General features: G+C 33.2%; 1 protein-coding gene across 1 annotated transcript in view; it reads left to right on the top strand.

Annotated features, from left to right (window-relative positions):
• The window catches only part of HFM1 (helicase for meiosis 1), a 105,370-nt gene extending 85,026 nt beyond the window's left edge, over nt 1-20,344 (top strand). Inside the window, 7 exon segments of the mRNA XM_079152637.1 lie at nt 2,361-2,440; nt 3,475-3,578; nt 12,722-12,844; nt 14,346-14,436; nt 18,156-18,267; nt 18,367-18,518; nt 19,638-20,344. Coding sequence (XP_079008763.1) covers nt 2,361-2,440; nt 3,475-3,578; nt 12,722-12,844; nt 14,346-14,436; nt 18,156-18,267; nt 18,367-18,518; nt 19,638-19,707 — 732 coding nt within the window. The 3' untranslated portion in view covers nt 19,708-20,344.
• Nucleotides 20,345-20,559: the final 215 nt, after the last annotated feature.

The raw sequence follows: 20,559 nt of genomic DNA, 5'->3' as shown, positions 1-20,559 counted from the left end.
ATTTTTTCTTTTCCTTTTTTTTTTTTTTTTTAAACAAGAAAGAAAATGAGCTTGTCTTAGTTCAGCAACAGTTGAACTAGACATTCTTGCCTTTTCTTGCTCCTCCTCCTCTGTACTGGGGAGTTGAAATCAGGGGCACTCTACCATTGAGCAACACCCCCAGTCTTTTTTATTTTTATTTTGAGACAGGGTCTCACTAATTTGCCAAGCCTGGCCTCACACTTGCAATCTTCCTGTCTCAGCCTTTCAAGTCACTGTGATTACAGGCCTGCACCACTGCACCCATCCCCAAGAAAACAGCTGGATGTGTTCCCCAGGAGCACATCTGCAGTATGTCCCTGGGTGAGCAGGAATCCTTGCTCCTTCTGTGCTGTATTGGGTTGGAAATTCTGAAGTCGATTTGGATTCTTTTTTTTTTTAGTTGTAGGTTGACACAAGGCCTTTATTTTATTTTTATGTGGTGCTGAGGATCAAACCCAGGACCTCATGCATGCTAGGCAAGCACTCTACTACTAAGCCACAACCCCAGCTAATTTGGATTCTTGAACCTAGAAAAGTACTAAGCAAGAGCCTTCCTTCCAAGTGATAAATAAATGAGAGTCTAGTGGTTAATAGGCTAGTCATTAAGTGACTATTCTTAAGCCTAAGTTATATCCTAGAAAAGCCCTTTTCTAGGGCTCTTAGAAAGAATAAGTATTTTAAGGCATGAGTCTAAACAAGAAGAATGTCAGGAAACAGAGAGGAATGAAGTAGGAAATAGTCACCATCTTCTTTGAGAAAATAATTTTTTATTTCATGTTTTCCTTCCCCTCCCTTCTCCCCCTCTTCCTCTCCCTTTCCCTTCCTCTCTTCCTCTTTTCCTTCCATATTCATTGAATATCAAGAATATTCCCAGGGCTAAAGTACATGATAAATAAGACAGTTTTATTTCCAGTCCTCATAGAATTTATAGTTAAATAAAAGATACAAATAAGTAAACAGGCCTTTTCAATATAGTGCGATGAGTGCTTCTATGACAGAAGTATAAAAATGCTTCAGTTTAAAAGGGGAATGAAGGGAAGGGAAGGGTGATGGAAATAGGAAAGACAGAAGAATGAATCGGACATAACTTTGCCTATGTTCATATATGTATACACTACCAGGAAACTTCACATTGTGTACAACTGCAAAAATGGGATCCAAGTTAGAATAAGTTATAATCCATGTATGTATAATATGTCAAAATATACTCTACTGTCATGTATATCTAAAAAGAACAAGTAAAAATTTTTATTTAAAAAAATGCTTCAGTTTAGATTTTTTAAAAAGTATTCTGAATCCTCATTTGATGGACCAGGAAAGGACTCTTAGTAGATGTGATTCAGACCCCCAAAATAAGCCAAGTATGGAGGTATAGGAGACCAGAATGGTCAATGGGAGGGACAGAAAAATTCTCAAGGTGAGGGTGGGGAAGAGAGAGATCTTTAAAGGAACTGAAATAATACAATATGTCTAGAATTCAGTTACAAGTAGAGTAGAGAGAGATGAGGCTGAAGAGGTAAGTAAAAACCAAATCATTCAGGCCTTTTCACTACTTTAGGGATTTATATTTCATTCTGAAAGTATTGGTAAGACCCTGAAGGGTTTTAATCAGTGAAATGACCTGAATTACATTTCATAAAGATCATGCTGGCTGCAAGGTAGAGAAGGAATTAGAGGATAAAAAAGTAGGGACTCATTAGTTTGTTTTTGCCATATTTCAAGCAAAATAATGACCTAAACTGTGGTAGTGCCAGTAGCAATGGAGAGAATTGATGGGGTTTAAAATATTTTTTCAGAGATGGGATGGACTACCTTGGTACTTCATTGGTCCTGAGGAGTAAGGTTGAAGGAAGTAGTTAAAAATGATGCCCAGATTTCTGACTTGAGCAACTGGGAGAAAAGTTAGGACTCACTAGGATAGGAACAGTAAAGGAAAAGCAAGTTTGGGGGAATAGAGAAGGATAAATTCAATTTTGGAAATAACCAAATTTAGAGGTCTACAAAAATGTGTAGTATAAATGTCCTGCACACAGTTTTATATAACTGAAAAATCAGGAGAGTTAAGCTAGAAACAGATTTGAGAGTCAATCACAAGAAAATGATAGTTGACATCATTAGTTGACTAAATCGAGTTTTGAGAACATGAAGAGTAAAAAGAGAAGGCCTATTAAAGAACTATGAAGATAGCAACATTTAAGATCACTCACCTGAGTTATTCTTAGTTCATTGATTTCTGAACTTTATGTACCAGATATGACTGTGATGTGCTATTTGACTCATTTGTTGAAAGGTTTTCATGTAAAACTGATAGTTGAACTCATAATTATTTTTCATTATAGGTACAGATGAATAAATCTCAAAGTGTGGACTTTAAAGAGTTTGGTTTTACTCCCAAACCTTCCCTTCCTAGTTTATCAAGGTACAAATATAATGTTAATATCTAAGATAAAATATTCATCTTAAACTCTCTTCTCCTCCAGATAACTGCTTATTCAGGAGAAGGTGGTCACTGGTTACAGTTCATAGTAAATTACAGTAATCATTTAGTTCCATAATGAAGCGATAATATCGTAAGGGTTCCATTATCTTTCATACTCTATTTAGAACTCTACAGTTACAGAATACTTTAATGTTCATTGAATTGTCTCTTTCTAAGGAAACTACCAGTTCTATATATCATCCCCTCAGGTTCTTTGCCTTCTAAACTTAAGTGACAGAAATATACTGTGCTTTAAAAAGAGAAACCATATTGGTATATAAAGTCTAATCTTTCTACTCAGGTGCTCATCCCATATTAATAATACCTCAGATTTATAAAATACCTTAAAATTTTAAAATTTCACTTTTGTTCATTATTTCTCTTGCCTTAACAACAACCTGGCTTATAAAATAAGGTATTTTTAATCTCTTTTTATTGATGAAAAAAATTCAAACTTCATATTCCCAGTTAGTAAGCCAAAGACCTCAGGTGATAATTCAGTGTTCTTATATCATGATGCCTAGAAACCAATAGCACAAGTAATTTTCCATTCAGATAAGGACATTCTAGATCCAGGGATAACACTAAATTTATTCAACAACCAATACAGAACAGGAACTAACCCAATCAGAATACTAAATCCCAGAACTACTTCTAGAGATGTCAATTTTTGTTATCTAACTGTAAGTAGCATTAGCAATAAATTTTTAAAGATTGTACAATGATAACAATATCTATTGGGGGTGTGTAAAGATGGGTAAATGTTGGTCTCTTCCATTAAACTTCTGTTTTTACCCTTTGCTACCTAGTTTGGGTATATTTTATCATTGAAGTATTGAGTTGATAAGCCATGGGGTTTTTTTGGTTTTTTTTTTGTTTTGTTTTTTTCATTGTTTTGAAAAACTAGTTATTAAGGCTAGGTTCTTTTTAATATTTACTTTCACATTTTTATTGTTTTTTCTACCTTTATGAAGATCAGAATATTTGAACATACCTGAAGTGCCTGTAATGGAGCAATGTGACCAACATGAAATTCATGGGAAATTTCAACAAGAGCCATCTGAATATCAAGACAAAAGTAAATTACTGTTGATACTGACTTGAGAGGGAATATGATTTGTCATTACTTCAGATTGGCAAGTAATGTTATTGAAAAGCCAACACTTAAATTACTGAATTTTAACTGTGCATCCTTTTTCTCTTGGGTCTTTGAACCAACTTTAAGCTCTTGAGTTTGTTAATTCAGATAGTCATGGATTTAATTTTGTATATGTAACACATGTATATATTTTATATATATATGCATATATATATATTCCATATATGGTGTTGATTAATTTAATTTTACGATAATCTGAGAAAAATCTGAGAAAATAAGGGATTTTGGGGTAAATATAGGATTAAAGTGCTGAATTATTACTTTCATCTATCTTTAGAATTATTTAAAGTAACTTTATAAAATAGTCCATTTTTATAAAATAGGTGTGACCTTGGGGAAATTACTTAACCTCTTTGGACCTTTCTGGTATTTTTTAAATAACCAGACTGAAATGGGTGAACCATTAATACCTCTTCAGTTCTTAACCTATGATTCTTATAGTTTCTATGATAATATAAGATAATGCATATAAATTCTTCAACACTATGCCTGGTTTCATAGCATCCTGCTATGAGGCACATTATTTCCTTTGATTGTGCTATTAATATTCAAACTATTAAAATGCATGAGAAATAATCCTAGCCAATGAGTTGCTTGTTCAAGTGACTGTATGTTAATGTAAATGAAATGGTAAGATTGGTGTTTTCTGAAAATAATTTCATGTTTAACATTGACTTCTGTTCTCACTCTTTTTTTTTGTTTCTGTCACTTTATACTTTCTTTAGTCATAATATCTTAGTGGGCCTAAAGATGTAGCTCAGTGATAGAGTGCTTGTGTAGCATGGAAAACACCTTAGGGAGGCAAAGACTGGAACTACCCATCTCTTATGTCATGGTGGCAATTAGGCCAATATGAGATCAAGGAAGTTCCCTAATCAAACATTCCCTAATCACAACATTTATTCAACTTATTCAGAGCCAGAGTATTATTAGAAAATGGATAGGAGATTTAAAATTTTCAGCCCTCTTATTATCTTCCTTCAGCCTATGGCTCTGATTTACTTCTTCCTGTATTTACCACTCTATTCTCTGCAGTTTATTTCATCTTCCCCTCTACTTTCTTTCTTTTTTTTTTTTTTCTTTTTTGGTACTTGGGATTGAACCCAGGGGTACTTTACCACTGAGCCATATCCTCAGCCATTTTTTTTTATAATTTATTTATTTTGATTTCATTATAAACAAATGGGGTACAACTTGTTTCTCTGGTTATACATGAAGTAGAGTCATATCATTTGTGTAATCATACATGTACATAGGGTAATGATGTTTGTCTCATTCTGTTCTCAGCCATTTTTTTATTATTATTTTTTTAACTTTGAGACAGAGTCTCACCAAGTTGCTTAGGGCCTTGCTAGGTTGCCTCCATCTCCTGAGCCACGGGGATTACAGGTGTATGCTACCACGTCCAGCCCCTCTACTTACTTTCATGTTATATTTATATAGGTTTATTATTTCTTTCCCACCACCATCCCAAATCAAATTTGTATCATGATATGAAAGTTCCATCTAGATACTTTAACCCCCAGTCATAACCATTTTCCTGTTTTACTGAGTGGGCCACTTTTCATTTTTTCTTTTCCTTTTTTTTTTTTTTTTTTTTCTTTTTTTTTAAAGAAGGAGTCATATAGTATAGCAGTTAAGCTCACAGAATCTGGAAACAGTCTATCTAGGTCCAAGTTCTAGTTCTGCCATTTACTGTGGCCCCATATAGCATATTTAACTACTGTGTCTCAATTCCCTCATCTGAGTACATTTTAGAGATTTTAGAATTAAAGCTCTTAGCATAGTATTTGGTATTATTAAGAGTAGTAATTGAGCATGTTTATTATACTTTTCCTACGTTGTTCTTTATTGGCAAAACATTTCAAAATATTAAAATACTACTTTTGAGAGTATTTTAAGAAAAACATGGCAATTTTTACTATCTGTATTCCAATTTCAGAAGAAGAGAAGAAAAAAGTGTTAAAAATTATATGAGAATCAGTGTTGAATCATAAAATTTAAATTAGAAGGGACCTTTGTGCAATTTCTCATTTTATAGCGAAAGAAGCCAAGATTCTGAGAGATTAAATGATTTGCCCAAAATCACATAGCTAATTAATGGCAAGACCAGAAATATATTCCATATTTTTTGATTCCCAGTCCAGTGCCATTTCTAGAAAATTAAATTGACTTCTAGTTATCAGTGGAGAATGGAAAATTGAACCTATAGTGTATGAACTGTTTCAGCTTTCCACCATCCCATTCAACCCTCACTCTATTTATTTCCTGTCTCTAAACCTATCCTTAATCCTCTGTTTGTCTTGAAAGATGATTTATTTTTTTCTTCTATTTAAGGTTTATTTCCCCTCCTATAATCTTTTATTATAATTCTCAACAAATTAATTGTACAAATTAATGGGTTTCACTGAGGCATTTCCATCCATGCATTTATCACAGTTTGATCATGTCTACTCTCCCTTCTCCTATGTAATCCCACCCTACTACCCACCTCTTTTACTTTCAGGTCATCTCTTTTTTTAGTTTCCTCATATGAGAGAAAACATATTATTACTTTTCTTTATGTGGGCTGGCTTACTTTGCTTAACATTACATCTTACAGTTCCATCCATCTTTCTGCAAATGGCAACATTCATTCTTTTTTATAGCTGAATAATAGTCCATGATCTGTCTATCAATATGTGTATATGTGTGTACGTGTGTGTGTGTGTGTATGTCATATTTTATTTATCCATTCATCTGTTGATAGGTGGTACCCAGGCTGATTTTATACCTGTACTATTCTAAAAAGTGGCAAAATAAACATAGGTGTGCAGTAATCTCTTTTGTATGCTGACTTCATTTCCTTCAGATGTATATACCCAGTAACGGTGTAGCTGGATCATATGGTGGCTCCATTTTTAGTTTTTTTGCAGAACTGTCACACTATTTTCCATAAAGACTGAACTAATTTATGTTTCCTACCAATAGTAGATAAGGATTCCTTTGTCTCCACAACCTCACAAACATTTGTTATTTCTTGTTTATTATTATTTTTGTTTGTTTTTGTTTTTGATAATAGCTATTCTGGGTTATGGTGGAATCTCAATGTCGTTGTGATTTATATTTACCTAGTGGCCACAGATATTAAATATTTTTTCATATATATATGAAATATTTTAATTTTATTTCATATACTGGCTATTGTATTTCTTCTTTTGTGAAGTGTCTAGTCAGCTTAATTGCCCATTTATTAATTAGATTATTTGACTTTTGTTAATTTTTTTAGTTCTTTTTATATTCTGAATATTAATCCTCTGTCAGATGAATGACTGGCAAAGATTCTCTCCCATTAGGTAGGTTTTCCCTTCACCATTTAGTTTTCTTTGCTGGGCAGAAACTTTTTAATTTGATGTACTCCCATTTGGCAATTCTTCCTTTTGTTTCCTGGGCTATGGGAGGAAATCATTGCTTATGCCAATACTTTGAAGTGTTTCTCCTGTGTTTTCTTCTAGTAGTTTCAAAGATTTGGGTCTTTCATTAAGGTCTTTGATCCATTTTGAGTTGTTGTTTGTTCAGGGTGAGAAATAGGCATCAAATTTCAATCTTCTACATGTGAATATCCAGTTTTCCCAGCTTGTTGAAGAGACTGTCCTTCTTCCAATGCTTGTTTTTGACACCTTTGTAAGGAGTCAGTTGATGAAGATGCATGAATTTATTTCTGGGCCTTCTATCTATTCCATTATCTATAGGTTTGGTTTATGCCAATACCATGCTATTTTTGTTACTATTGCTCTATAGTATGTTTTGAAATTGGATATTGTGATGCCTTCAGTATTGCTTTCTTTCAGGATTGATTTGGCTATTCAGGGTCTTTTGTGTTTCCATATGAATTTCAGGATTTTTTTCTAGTTCTGTGAAAAATGTCATTGGTATTGCAATTGGGATTACATTGAATCTACAGGTCATTTTGGGTAGTATGGCCATTTTAACATTAATTTCCCCAACCCATGAACATGGGAGGTCTTTCTACCTTCTAGTGCTGTCTTCAGTTTCTTTCTTCAGTGTTTTGCAGTTTTCATCCTTACTTAGGTTTATTTCATACCCTTAGTTGGGTTTACTCCTGATACTTTATTTTTTAGTGGCTATTGTGAATGTGATTGCTGTCCTCATTTCTTTCTCAGAGAGTTCATTACTGGTGTATAATAAAGTTACTGATTTTGTATGTTGCTTTTATATCCTGCTACCTTACTGAATTTATTAGTTCTAAAAGTCTTTTGATGGAGTCCTAAGTAATTTCTGTATATAGAATCCTATTATTTACAAAGAGGGATAATTTGAATTCATCCTTTCCTATTTGCATGCCTTCTATTTTTCTCTTGCCTCATTGCCCTGGGTAGAATTTCTAGTACTATAGAGTGGTGAGAGTGGATGCCCTTCACACGTTCCTGATCTTAGAGGAAATGCTTTCAGTTTTTTTCCTATTAAGTAGGATGTGGATGTGGGTATGGGTTTGTCATAGTAGCCTTTATTATGTTAAGGTATGATTCTTCTATACCTAAGTTATTCAGGGATTTTATCATAAAGGAATATTGAATTTTATCAAGACTTTTTCTACATCTGTTGATATGATCGTGTGATTTTTAATCTTTGACTTTGTTGTGTTACATTTTTTAATTTATATATCTTGAGCCATCCTTGCATCCCAGCTTGATCATGGTTTATGATCTTTTTAATGTGTTATTGAATTTGATTTGGAAGTATTTTGTTGAAGATTTGTGCATCTCTGCTTATTCAGGGATTTGGGTCTACAATTTTATTTTGCTGTTGTTGTATACTCAGCAGGTTTTGGTAGCAGGGTAATACTGACTTCAAAGAAAGCATTTAGAAAGGTTCCTTCCCTTTCTGCTTTGTGGACTAGTTTGAGAAACATTGATGTTAGTTCTTCTTTAAAAGTCTGGTAAAATTTAGCAGTGAACCCATCCATGTGCAGACTTTTCTTTTGTGGGAGACTTTTTATTATTTTTTCAATTTTGTTACTTGTTATTAATCTGTTTAGGTTTTTATAATTATATCCTCTTGGTTCTGTTTTGGTAGGTTGTATGTGTCCAGAAATTTGTCCATTTCTTCCATATTTTCTTAATTTTATCCAATGCTGCCCTCTCTGGGACTTCAGGAGACCAGTTAATCCTCTCCTCTAATTTCTGTATTTTCATTCTCCCTCCTCTATTGTCTTTTTTTCCCTTTAACATATACATAAGCTTAAATTTCTTTCTTCTTCAGCTCTGTGTCTCCATCTAGCTTGTCATGACCTTTTTGAGAGTGACAAAAATTCTATTTAAAGTGAGTTAAACACACAAAAAGGTAACTGATTATCTCATGTAGACTGAGAAGTCCAAGCATGTATTTGGCTTTAATCTTGGCTGGATGGAAGCACTTCAATGTTCTCATCATGCCTCTGGCTTTCTCTCAGTCTTTTAGTTATGCTTGATTACTGATTGACTTTATTTGTTAAATGAACTTTCTCACATGGCAGGTAATCCCTATCTTACATCTTCCCAGGTTAACAGCTTCAGTAGAAAAAAATTAGTCTTCCCTGTTAGTTTTGAACTCAGACCAGCGTTCATCTTGACTATCTTCCTTTGAGTCCAGTGTTCATCTTTAATTAATCCCCATGGCCTGGTGGAGGGTGGTATCATTCTATCTCTGTGGCCTCAGGGAAAGCAGGCTACCTTGAATGAGATAACCTTCCCAGGATCACATGGAATGGTGGAGGCTTGTTATCCAAAGGAAGAGAGGTACTTTTATGAAACAAAAGGAAAGCATGCCAGACAAAAGCAGAATTCTAGAGTCTCTATAACCTCTATCTCTTGCTTTTTCATCCAAACAAAATTTCCTGAAAGAGCATTTTACTCTTAGCATGCTTATTTTCTTACAGCCTTACCATGCTTCATTCATTAAAATTTGGGTTCTATCATTACTTTGAAATGGCTTTGGTCATTTAATGACCTCCTAAGTGCTGAATTTAGTGAACTTTTTTCAACTTCTGCTCTTTTGGACCTCAGTCATTTTTTTTGTTTTGTTTTGAAACAAATTTTTCTGTGTTCCAGGCTTGTCTCAAACTCCTGAGCTTAAATGATCCTTCTACTTCAACCTCCGTAGTGCTGGCATTACAGATGTGGGCCACTATGCCTGGCCTTCTGTAGTATCTGACACTTTTGATTTTCTGGTCTTTCCTTCCTTTCACAAGTTTCTCCTTTGGTTTCAATTAAATCATTCTATTTATTTTTCTCCTATTTCTTGGATTAAGTTTTTCTTCCCGTTGATGTAAAAAGAGTTTTTTGTTGTTTTTTTATTTCTCTCATGTCTCACTTCAAAACTTCTAGACCACCATCACCTAAGCCTGTGTCTTCAATCACTTAACTATATTCTGATGATTTTTTAATCTATATCTCCCATCTAGATCTTTCTAACTCCATCTGTATAATCACCTTCCTGGAGATGTCTGCCTAAAAGTTAACACATCAGCACCCCCAATCCTTCTTCTTTCTGTCTTCTCTTTGCTTCACTCTGTTCTCTTTTTTCCTTAGTCTAGTAAATTAACCCTCTTCTTATTTAAGCTGCTAAAGGCATAAAAAAATTGTCCAAAATATCTCATCCCATGTACAACTGATCACCAAATCCTAATTATTTTGCCTCCTACACTTTTCTCATATCTATTCTTTCCTCTCTATCCTTTTTATTAATAATCTAGCTGAGGCATTCATGTTTCTCATTTATTTCAATAACTTTCTTACTTTCCTCTCTACTTCTTGTCTTATTATCCTCTAATGTATAACCATTCTGAGTGATCAAACAGGTAGCTTAAGTAAACCTGTTGCTAAAACATCTTCATGTCTCCTTAATGTGACAAATAAGCTTCGACACAACCTGGCATTTACCTCCCTGTGCAGTCTCAATTGGATCTGCCTTCTGCTGTGTACTACAGAAATCCTGAAAACTCATAGTTCCCATCTTCTTTGGTCTCTCATCCTGCTATGTCTTTTACATGCTGTTGTCCCTTCACAGAATATCTTGCCTTTCTTCACAATCACAGCCCTATCAAGCTTAGAGTCCTAGTGCTGTTGTTTCATTTGTTTTCACCTTGAGGAGTCTTTTTGACTCCCATTGCTCTTTCCTCTACCTTCTCATTGTACTTTGTATCTACTTCCATTTTTAGTACATTGTGTATATGTATTAACACACAAAAGTAGAGTAATGTGAACTGTAATTGTAGGTACAGTTGAAGAATAAAGTAGGATTTGAATAGATGAAGAAGAGGGCAGAGATTATTTATTTATTATTTATTATTTATTTACTTATGGCACTAGGGATTGAACCTAGTGGTGCACCACTATCATTGAGCTACATTCCCATCTTTTCTTTTCTGTTTTGAAACAGAGTCTTATTAAATTGCCCAGGCTGGCCTCAAATTTGTGATCCTTCTGTCTCAGCCTCTCAAGTCTCTGGTATTATAGGCATGCAAACTGTTCCTGACTGAGGATGGGGGATAATTAATGTAAAATGACTCAGTGGTATACTGGCACAAGCTTGTATTTGTTTATGAAAAGTGATTGGAATCTTTCGGTCATTATTGCGATTTTAATTATATAAAATTTCAATTAAATAAATTGTTAAAAACAAAGTAAAAAATTCTCAAAATTTATCACTTCCTAATTATTCTATTACATTTTACTATTATCTGTATTCTTGAGGCTGTTTATATATATGATGTCAATACTGTATAGTGGAGTGCTACTGTACGTTTCTTCCCAACTTCTCATCAGTAGTGTCACAGTAGCTTAAAATCATTTATGGTGAGAAAAGTTTTACTGTGGGACTCAACAAACACTGCCTATCAGGATTTGGTTTATTGTTTTGTTTATTGTTTAGGTTTAAGAGACAATAGTGAAGATTAAACTTGACAGTGTATTATAGAGTCATTACATTGAATATAACACAAAAAATTAAGGAAATATTTTTTTAGTATTTGAAAACTACTGTTTAATTCAGCAAAGACGTTACTTAAGTCAATGATGATTGAGTAAAGTCCCAACATATGTCTTTGTTTTACTTTTATCTTGCTAAAGTCAACAAAAATATCAAGCTACATTCATATGAGAACTGTCCTTACTTGTCAATTGCAACCATTGGTTGGCTACAGATAGAAGAAACATTTAACAAGAATCAAATAATTATATAGAATTTACAGTTAGGCATACTGTATATAATATTATTTTAAATTGTATAATATACATCCTAAAATTTTTTGTTAAACGTATGTATATATGCACGTGAATACACTTCAGAGAGGCAGTTATTAAACATATATTAGTACACTTCTATGTAAAACTGTTCAAGTAAAGGGATTTAGTTTCCATAATAACTTTTTGAAATAGCACCTATTTTGCACCTTCCTTTTGCAGAGGAGAAAACTAGGCTCAGGGAATTTGAATTACTTCTGTAAAGTCATACAAATAAAAAAGTAGAATTTTTACACAGGTAGTCAGTTTCTAAACCCAGGTTATAAACAGTGAAAACACTGAGGATTTTTTAGCAACAGAAAAATAAATATTTTGGATAATTATAGTCAATAACAATATTCAAAATTAACTTGTAAGGATAAGAGGTGGAGGCCAATCAGAGTAGAATTATTTTTATCTAGGACTTAAAACAAAAAATTAATTCTGTCTTTTAAAATCCAATGAAAAATACAGTGCAACACTCAGTACATGTAATACAATCAATAGAACTGACTGAACATAACATTCAACAGTGCTTGACACAATGCTTTTGAAAACTGCTGCTCAAGAACTCTGCTTAATAATTGAAAGATGTGTTTGATGTATCAATATAAAATCATGTTTATGGTTTTAAAAGTAACTATACTCTTTTATATATACACATAACAGATTTTTTTAGATGGAACTATTCTACAACTTCAAATGAGAAAGTCCCTCAAACAGTGGTGTTCAACAGAAATCTTAATATATCTGGAAACCAAAATCTGATAGATACAAATAAAAGTAATTCTCCATTTTCAGAAGTTTTGAATGTGAACTTTGAATTGAGAAATGAAGTTTGGGATGATTTTGATGATGAAAACTTAATAGAAGTTACTAGCTTTTCAGTTGATACTGAGAATACTGAGAACGCAAAGATATCAGGTAAACATGTATTTTAGCATGAAGTAATTTCATTAGCAATTCTTTGAATATTTTTCATTTTAACTCCAGGGAGTAATTTTCCTCACCTTTTTATGTGTGCTTATTTAATTAGATTTGATTCAGTAATATCATAATTTTTAGCAAAACTAAAAATGTGACCCTTCCATAAAAAGCATTTTGCCACCAACCCACTAAGAACAGAGGTCAAGGTTATTTCACAATGGTGATAGAACAAATGAACTTTTTCCTATTTTGTTGCCCCTCATTAAAGACCCTATTCGAATTCAGATTGTTGATTGAATTTTTCCTTATAACACAGACTATCCTGTTGTCCACTCTAAGATCACACATGGTTTGCTAATTTTTGTGAAGGACAAAAATGTTCCATTTTTGAAAGTATTTGCTTGCCAAAAAAAAGCTTTATTTCTAGTCAAAATATTGACTTCAGATATAAATAAATACATAAGAAAGGATTCATTTCTCTGTATTGGCAATTATATTTAAATCATATACAAACCCAAAATAATGAGACATAGTCCTTTGACTTATAGGCAAAGTTACTCTATTTCATTGAAATAGAAATTGAAAATCGTGTCAAGTGTCTGACAAGATAACAAATGGAGATAATCTTGCCCATAAGGGCTGACAGAAGGAAATCAGTCCCTCAGCCTTCTCAGTGCAGACTCTTACTCCTAAAATTATAGTTTTTTGCTTTTTAAAATACCACTGTATGCTCTTTAAAAAACAATATTTCTAAGAGAAGCAGTTAGCAGTGGAAATGTCTTTTTAAAGATCCTAAGAATTTCCTTAAAAAGTAAACGCTTTTCTCAGAAAGATCAGGATTTGACCAACTTCACAAAATAGGCCTGGAAAATTTTTGTGATATTGGATCATTATATATCATTTCCTCTATCACTTGACAGTTAAGAGTCTCTTTATCAAAATTAAATGTCACTGTGTTCTGCAAGTTAATAGGCAATGTGTACGATCTTTTGATGTAGCCTAATCCTATGAGGGCATAGACTTATCACTGGGAAAATCAGTAAATGTCATTTTTGTCCATATGCAAAGCACTTTTATGATCACATAGAGACCACTGAAAATACTGAATGAATCTCAACTTGATCATTTACCTGAATCTAAAAAATGGATAAATAAATAGTGGTGGTTTGAGGACCTTTTTATAGTAACTTTTTCCTCCCTGTGGTGCTGGGAATTGAACCCAGGGCCTTGTGCATCGTAGGCATAGCACTCTACCAACTGAGCTATATCCCCAGCCCCTTTTTATAGTAACTAATAAGTTAACTTTTATGTTTTATAATTTTACTTCTTCATCTTTATGCCCTTACTTTATGAAAATTAAATTTGATTATTGAAAAGAATTAGGCATCTCTTTACTAATCAGGTCATATCTGTTGGAGAACTCTCTTGTAGAACTTGTAAAAAACTTCTTTCAGCCCTTTACTGGCATTTTATTTGAAACTGTTATCTCTTTATATAGAATCTGGAAACACTTTGATTTCAAGTACCAGAGGAAGTAAGCTACCTCTCCAACAGTCAAAGAGCAAATTCCAAAGAGAAATGTCAAACAGGCAAGTTTTAGAACTTTTGGTTTGTTATTCTTACAACTTTGTATCTTCTTGAGACATAGTTGGAGATGAGGATCAAGTCATTAGATGTCAGAGAAGATACAAGGTATTAGTCAACCTTAACCTAATGTTAGAGGTATGTTTCTCAAAATGCTGTTGTCAAAACACCTGATCATGTTGGGAAAACTGGAAATCCACATGCAACAGAATGAAATTAAACCCCTATCTCTCACCCTGCACAAAACTCAACTCAAAATGGATTAAGGACCTCGGAATCAGACCAGAGAACCCTTCATCTTATAGAAGAAAAAGTAGGTCCAAATCTTCAACATGTCGGCTTAGGATCAGACTTCCTTAACAGGATTCCCATAGCACAAGAAATAAAAGCAAGAATCAACAACTGGGATAGATTCAAACTAAAAAGCTTTCTCTTAGCAAAGGAAACTATCAGTAATGTGAAGAAAGAGCCTACAGAGTGGGAGAAAATCTTTGCCACTCATAGTTCAGATAGAGCACTAATTTCCAGAATATATGAAGAACGCAAAAAACTCTACACCAAGAATACAAATAATCCAATCAACAAATGGGCTAAGGAAATGAACAGACACTTCACAGAAGAAAATCTACAAGCAATCAACAGATATATGAAAAAATGTTCACCATCTTTAGTAATAAGAGAAATGCAAATCAAAACCACCCTAAGATTCCATCTCACCCCAATTAGAATGGCAATTATCAAGAATACAAGCAACAACAGGTGTTGGCGAGGATGTGGGGAAAAAGGTCCACTCATACATTGCTGGTAGGGTTGCAAATTAGTGAAGCCACTATGGAAAGCAGTATGGAGATTCCTCAGAAAGCTTGGAATGGAACCACCATTTGACCCAGCTATCCCACGCCTTGGCCTATAGCCAAAGGACTTAAAATCAGCATACTACAGAGATACAGCCACATCAATGTTCATAGCTGCTCAATTCACAATAGCCAGATTGTGGAACCAACCTAGATGTCCTTCAATTGATGAATGGATAAAGAAACTGTGGTATATATATGCAATGGAATATTACTCAGCCATAAAGAATGATAAAATTATGGCATTTGCAGGCAAATGGATGAAATTGGAGAATATCATGCTAAGTGAGATAAGCCAATCTCAAAAAACCAAAGGACGAATGATCTCACTGATAAGGGGATGATGACACATAATGGGGGGTGGGCAGGAGTGTTAGGGTTAGGGTTAGGGTTTGGGAGGGGGGCAAGAATGGAGGAAGGAAGGACTGTATAGAGGGAAAAGAGGGGTGGGAGGGGTGGGGGGAAGGGAAAAATAACAGAATGAATCAAACAACATTACCCTATATAAATTTGTGATTACACAAATGGTATGCCTTTACTCCATGTACAAACAGAAAAACAACATGTATCCCATTTGTTTACAATAAAAAAAAAAAAAAACACCTGATCAAAAATCACCTAGAGGTGCATATGAAAGAAGCACTTTCTCGGGCCTCACATTAGACCTACTGAGTCATGGTCTCTAGGAAAAGAGCTCAGGAATTTTCATGTTTTCTAAGACAAGTAGAAGAGAGGTGGATAGGCATTTCAGGTATTTAAAAAAAGCATCTAAAAGGGGATAAGGCTTGAAAAGACATTCTGTGCTCAAGGATTAGTTAAGTGTGGCATGTGTGGACATAGTATTTGGCTGAGATTGCCAAGGGCTGATTGTAAGAGTTTTAAAAGTCATGATTAGACACTTGTGCTGTATCCAGGAGATCAAGAGTTAAAGGCATACTATAGTGAGGCCTGAACTAGAGCAGGAAACAAAGATTAAAATTGGATTTTTAAAACATTTCAGAGATAAAGTATATTCAGTTTGGTAATTAATAAGACATGATAATTGAGGTAGATTGAAGAATAAACAGCAACTGGGTAGATTGGTGATATTGTCTGAGGACTTAGGAGACTGATTTCAAAGTGAAAATAATTTTAGAAATGTAAAATTTCTAAATTTCAATTTGATGTATCTTTGCAGGAATGCAAAATACATTTTGAAATGCCAGAGCTGATTAGAAATCAAAGGACAGAAATTATGACTAGAACCCAAACTTTCCCAAACAGAAGAAATACTGATAACTTTTTATTTGAGGTCCAATTTTTCACTTAAGGATTCTTTTTTTCTTTTTCTTTTAAATGCTAAATCTGTGATATCTTTTGGAATTGTTGCTATTATTTAGTCTTTCTACTGATTATTACTATCACCATCACAGAGTCATAGATTTCAGAGAATTCTAGAGCAAAGGAGACTGAATTTAAGTGTCATTTATAAAGTCTCCGTACCACTTGATCCTTGAATCACCATTCAGCATCACTAGCAAGTAATTATTATCTCTGCCAAGACATTTCCAAGTGACCACAAGCTCACTCATTTCAAAATATCACTTGTTTGATGTTTGGATCCCTCAGATCTTTCAATAACTTTTAAAAATATTGACCTAAAATTTGTCTTTTTATCATTTCCATTCATTGGTTCTGACTCTGAGTCATATAAAATAAACAGATATAAGTATCAAAGTAGAACAAATCTGGGTTTAGAGAAGCAAAACATAGATGTATCACAAGTAAGAAGATAACAATCCACATGTTATCTTAAGGTGCACCACACCTTTAAAATACTGCAAATAATTTTGGAAGAGATTAGAAGTGACCAGTAGAATATAAATGGGTTTAAAAATGGGTCCTGACAGGAAGCCACTGGTATCCAAAGTTGCTCAGGGAAGAAGGCCTTTTTATATAAATTTCTTGCCATGTATATATAATATTTATTAATCAAAAATAAAAAGATTCAGTCCCAACAATGTACATGGCTCCCCCAATCCCCTACCTACTGCTCATTGCTCCTCGCACAGTTGTCACATTTTAGCCTTTGTGTCATCTTAGATTGTCACTCCCTAAGAAATGCATTGATAAATATCTTTTTAAAAAGGTTTTATGTGGGCTGGAGATATAGCTCAATTCATAGAATGCTTGCCTCACTTGCACTAAGCCCTGAGTTCAATCCCCAGCACCATAAAAAAAAAAAGGTTTATGTCTCCACACTGTTATTTCCTGTGATATTGCCTAATTCATTCCTTTAGAATCTATAATTATGTTTATAATCCATAACTTTTTATTCATTGTCTGTTCCTCTACTAGATAACTCCCTATGGGTTTGTTTACCATTTAATACCCAACTCCTAGCATAACATATGGCATATGGTAGTGACTAAGAAATGTGTTTTAATCAATGAATTTAATACAGAAGGTTATAGATGAATTCTAGTGTACAGTTACACTTAAGAAGATGCCTAGACATGTCTGTCTACAATGAGACCAGAATAGGGAAAGGATATTAAAAATTAAGTAAGTGGAATTTAGAAAAGATTTACAGACTTTTAGATGATGGACAGCTAAGCATAAGACTAAATTTTAAAGAAAATTGTTGAACAATATTTATATAGTCCCTTAAAAATTGTACTCTTATCTAATTTGGAATATATAAATTGTGTTTTGGTCTAAAAGAAAGGAAATACACTAAGTTCTCTGTGAGTATAAGAAACACGATAATTTTTTGTGATAAATATAATAAACTTTACTAGTACTCCCAAAGGAAATCACTATTAATGCAAATTAAAATGGTTGTTTTTTCCCTTTGGTGTATTTTACAAATAATTAATTTTAATTTTTAGTTTTGTTTCATCATATGAGAAGCCAGCCATTTATTTGTCAAATTCTGCTACGTCCAAGTTTGATATATCTTCCATGACACAATTATCTCAACAAGCTGGAAATGCAAATATTGTAAGCAAAAGCACTTCTTTATTTTTCCTATAAATTTTACCTAAATACTTAAACTTTCATTGATTGCTATTTTTTTTTTTTTTTTACTTCAAAATATAGGACCATTTACAGGAAAGAAAACAGCAATGTTTGTCACCAGAGATTAAGAAACTGTGCTTTACTCATTCCAAAAATATATCAGATTCTTCAAATTTCAAGAAAGTAGATTTTTTTTTTAGAAATAGTGAACCTGTAAAGGAAATTGATTCCAGGTAAGAATTCTTTAAATATGTTAAAGATTTTATCAATAAAAACATCTCACAAAGAAATTCAGCTTTCCTTTTTCCTTGATTCATTTTAAAGATCAGAACCTAACCATATTTATTAAAGACATTGAAATTTTAGACCTGTAGTGAGCTAAGCTCTTTAAGATATTTCATGGGCTAAGTGCAGTGGCACATGCGTGTAATCCCAGTGGCTTGGGAAGCTGAGACAGGAGGATCTCGAGTTCAAAGCCAGACTCAGCAAAAGCCAGGCACTAAACAACTTAGTGAGACCCTGTCTCTAAATAAATACAAAATAGGGCTGGGGATGTGGCTCAGTGGTTGAGAGCCCCCGAGTTCAATCCCTGGTACCAAAAAGAAAAAGAAAAAAAGATTCTTCACAGAATCAAATATCCTAAAAAGTCTATATTGAGTCCATAAACTGATTTGAATACAGTATTTTTTTGTATAAAGTATAACATCATTTGAGGAATACAAATGAGATCAGCTAATTTTTTAAAAAATTCAGTTGTAGTTTATCCTTCCAGTTATTTCACAATTTAACAGGTTCAATGAAAAAAGTCACAGCCAGGCATGGTGGTACATGCCTATATGATCCCAGTAACTCAGGAGTCTACAGAGGATCCCATGTTTGAGGCCAACCTCAGCAACTTAGTGAGACACCAAGCAACTTAGTGAGACCCTAATAAAAATTAAAAATAAGCACCCCTGTTAAAGAGTGAGGGAGGAAGGTAGGGGAAGGGGGAGGAGGGAGGGAGGAAAGAAGGAAAAATGTCAGGTTAAATTAAATCAGTGTCTCCACTTCAGGTCATTTTTGAAAGAGAAACTTCAGGAGTCAAAGATTATGTGTATGTTTATACTTTCATTAAATTATGTTACTTTCCAGTATATTTAAAGAAATGTCATTGATATTTGGTCCTTTTATAGCTTACAAAGTCTAATTTTTTACCCAAAGACTTCCTGTAAGGTTATACACACTGAAGTTTATTTGATATATTAACCTCACAGCAATCAAGTTTATATGTTCTGTTAGTATTATTTATTGTGTTTTGTAAAATAAATTGTTTTATATTAATAGTTATTTTCACATTTGCTTTTTCCCTTCAGTAGGTATCATCCTGATGATGAAGCTGATGAAATGAAGTCTTTTCTGGGAATATTTGATGGCATTTTCTAAAACAAAAAATGCTCCTTATTAATGCAAAAAAAGTATGAAGATACCTAGTCACAAGCATGGCTCTTATTTTTATTTTTTGTGCTTCATATTTTTAAAAAGTAGTTCATAATTGTTCAGATTTTTTCTTTTAAATATGATCAATTTTGTTGACTTTTTTTGCAACAAAATATATAGTTTTGCCCACTATATTGTAACATCATGAAAAATGCTTTTACAGTAGTTTTGTTTCAATAAGCTGATTGAAATTGTTTCCATAATTTATACTTAGAAATAATTGTATAGTTATCAGTTGGATTTTGATTGAATTTTGACGGGACTAATAGAGGTTTTCATTTTTATATTTCTCTTAAGAAGGTTATTCTGTCAAAATAATGTCAAATCAATGAATCTATTGTATGGATTATTCACTCATGTGGTTTTCATGTGTTTTATTTTATTATTTACTATTTTAGATTTTTAGAAATCCCTTGGCTGTTTGAACCTGTTGTTATCTAATTTTGAACAATGTTAAATGAAATAATAATTGGTATAGATTGTTGGTTTGTTTAGTTTGTTTTTCAGTGTCATGAATTCTAAAACCCAGTTATACTGACCTTCAGCAAATATTAATTTCCAATAAATTATATCTCAACTTCAACTTTAATTAGCTTTATTAATCTAGCATATAGGGCACCATAAGCAATGCTTATTTCTAATTTATTTACTACATAAATACCATGTGAAGTTGACACCCACTTAAATAATTTTAGGAAATACTTAATTTCTTTAAGCATAAAAACCTTAGAGGTAAGAGAATAAGAGAAACTTCCAGATTAGCAAATATTTATGAGAAATTATATATATTAAGCTTAG

The sequence above is a fragment of the Sciurus vulgaris genome (genome assembly GCF_902686455.1).
Source record: "Sciurus vulgaris genome assembly, chromosome: 1".
In the NCBI taxonomy this organism is placed as follows: Eukaryota; Metazoa; Chordata; class Mammalia; order Rodentia; family Sciuridae; genus Sciurus; species Sciurus vulgaris.
Note: the sequence above shows the minus strand (reverse complement) of the source record. Positions and strands in the feature narration are given on the sequence as shown.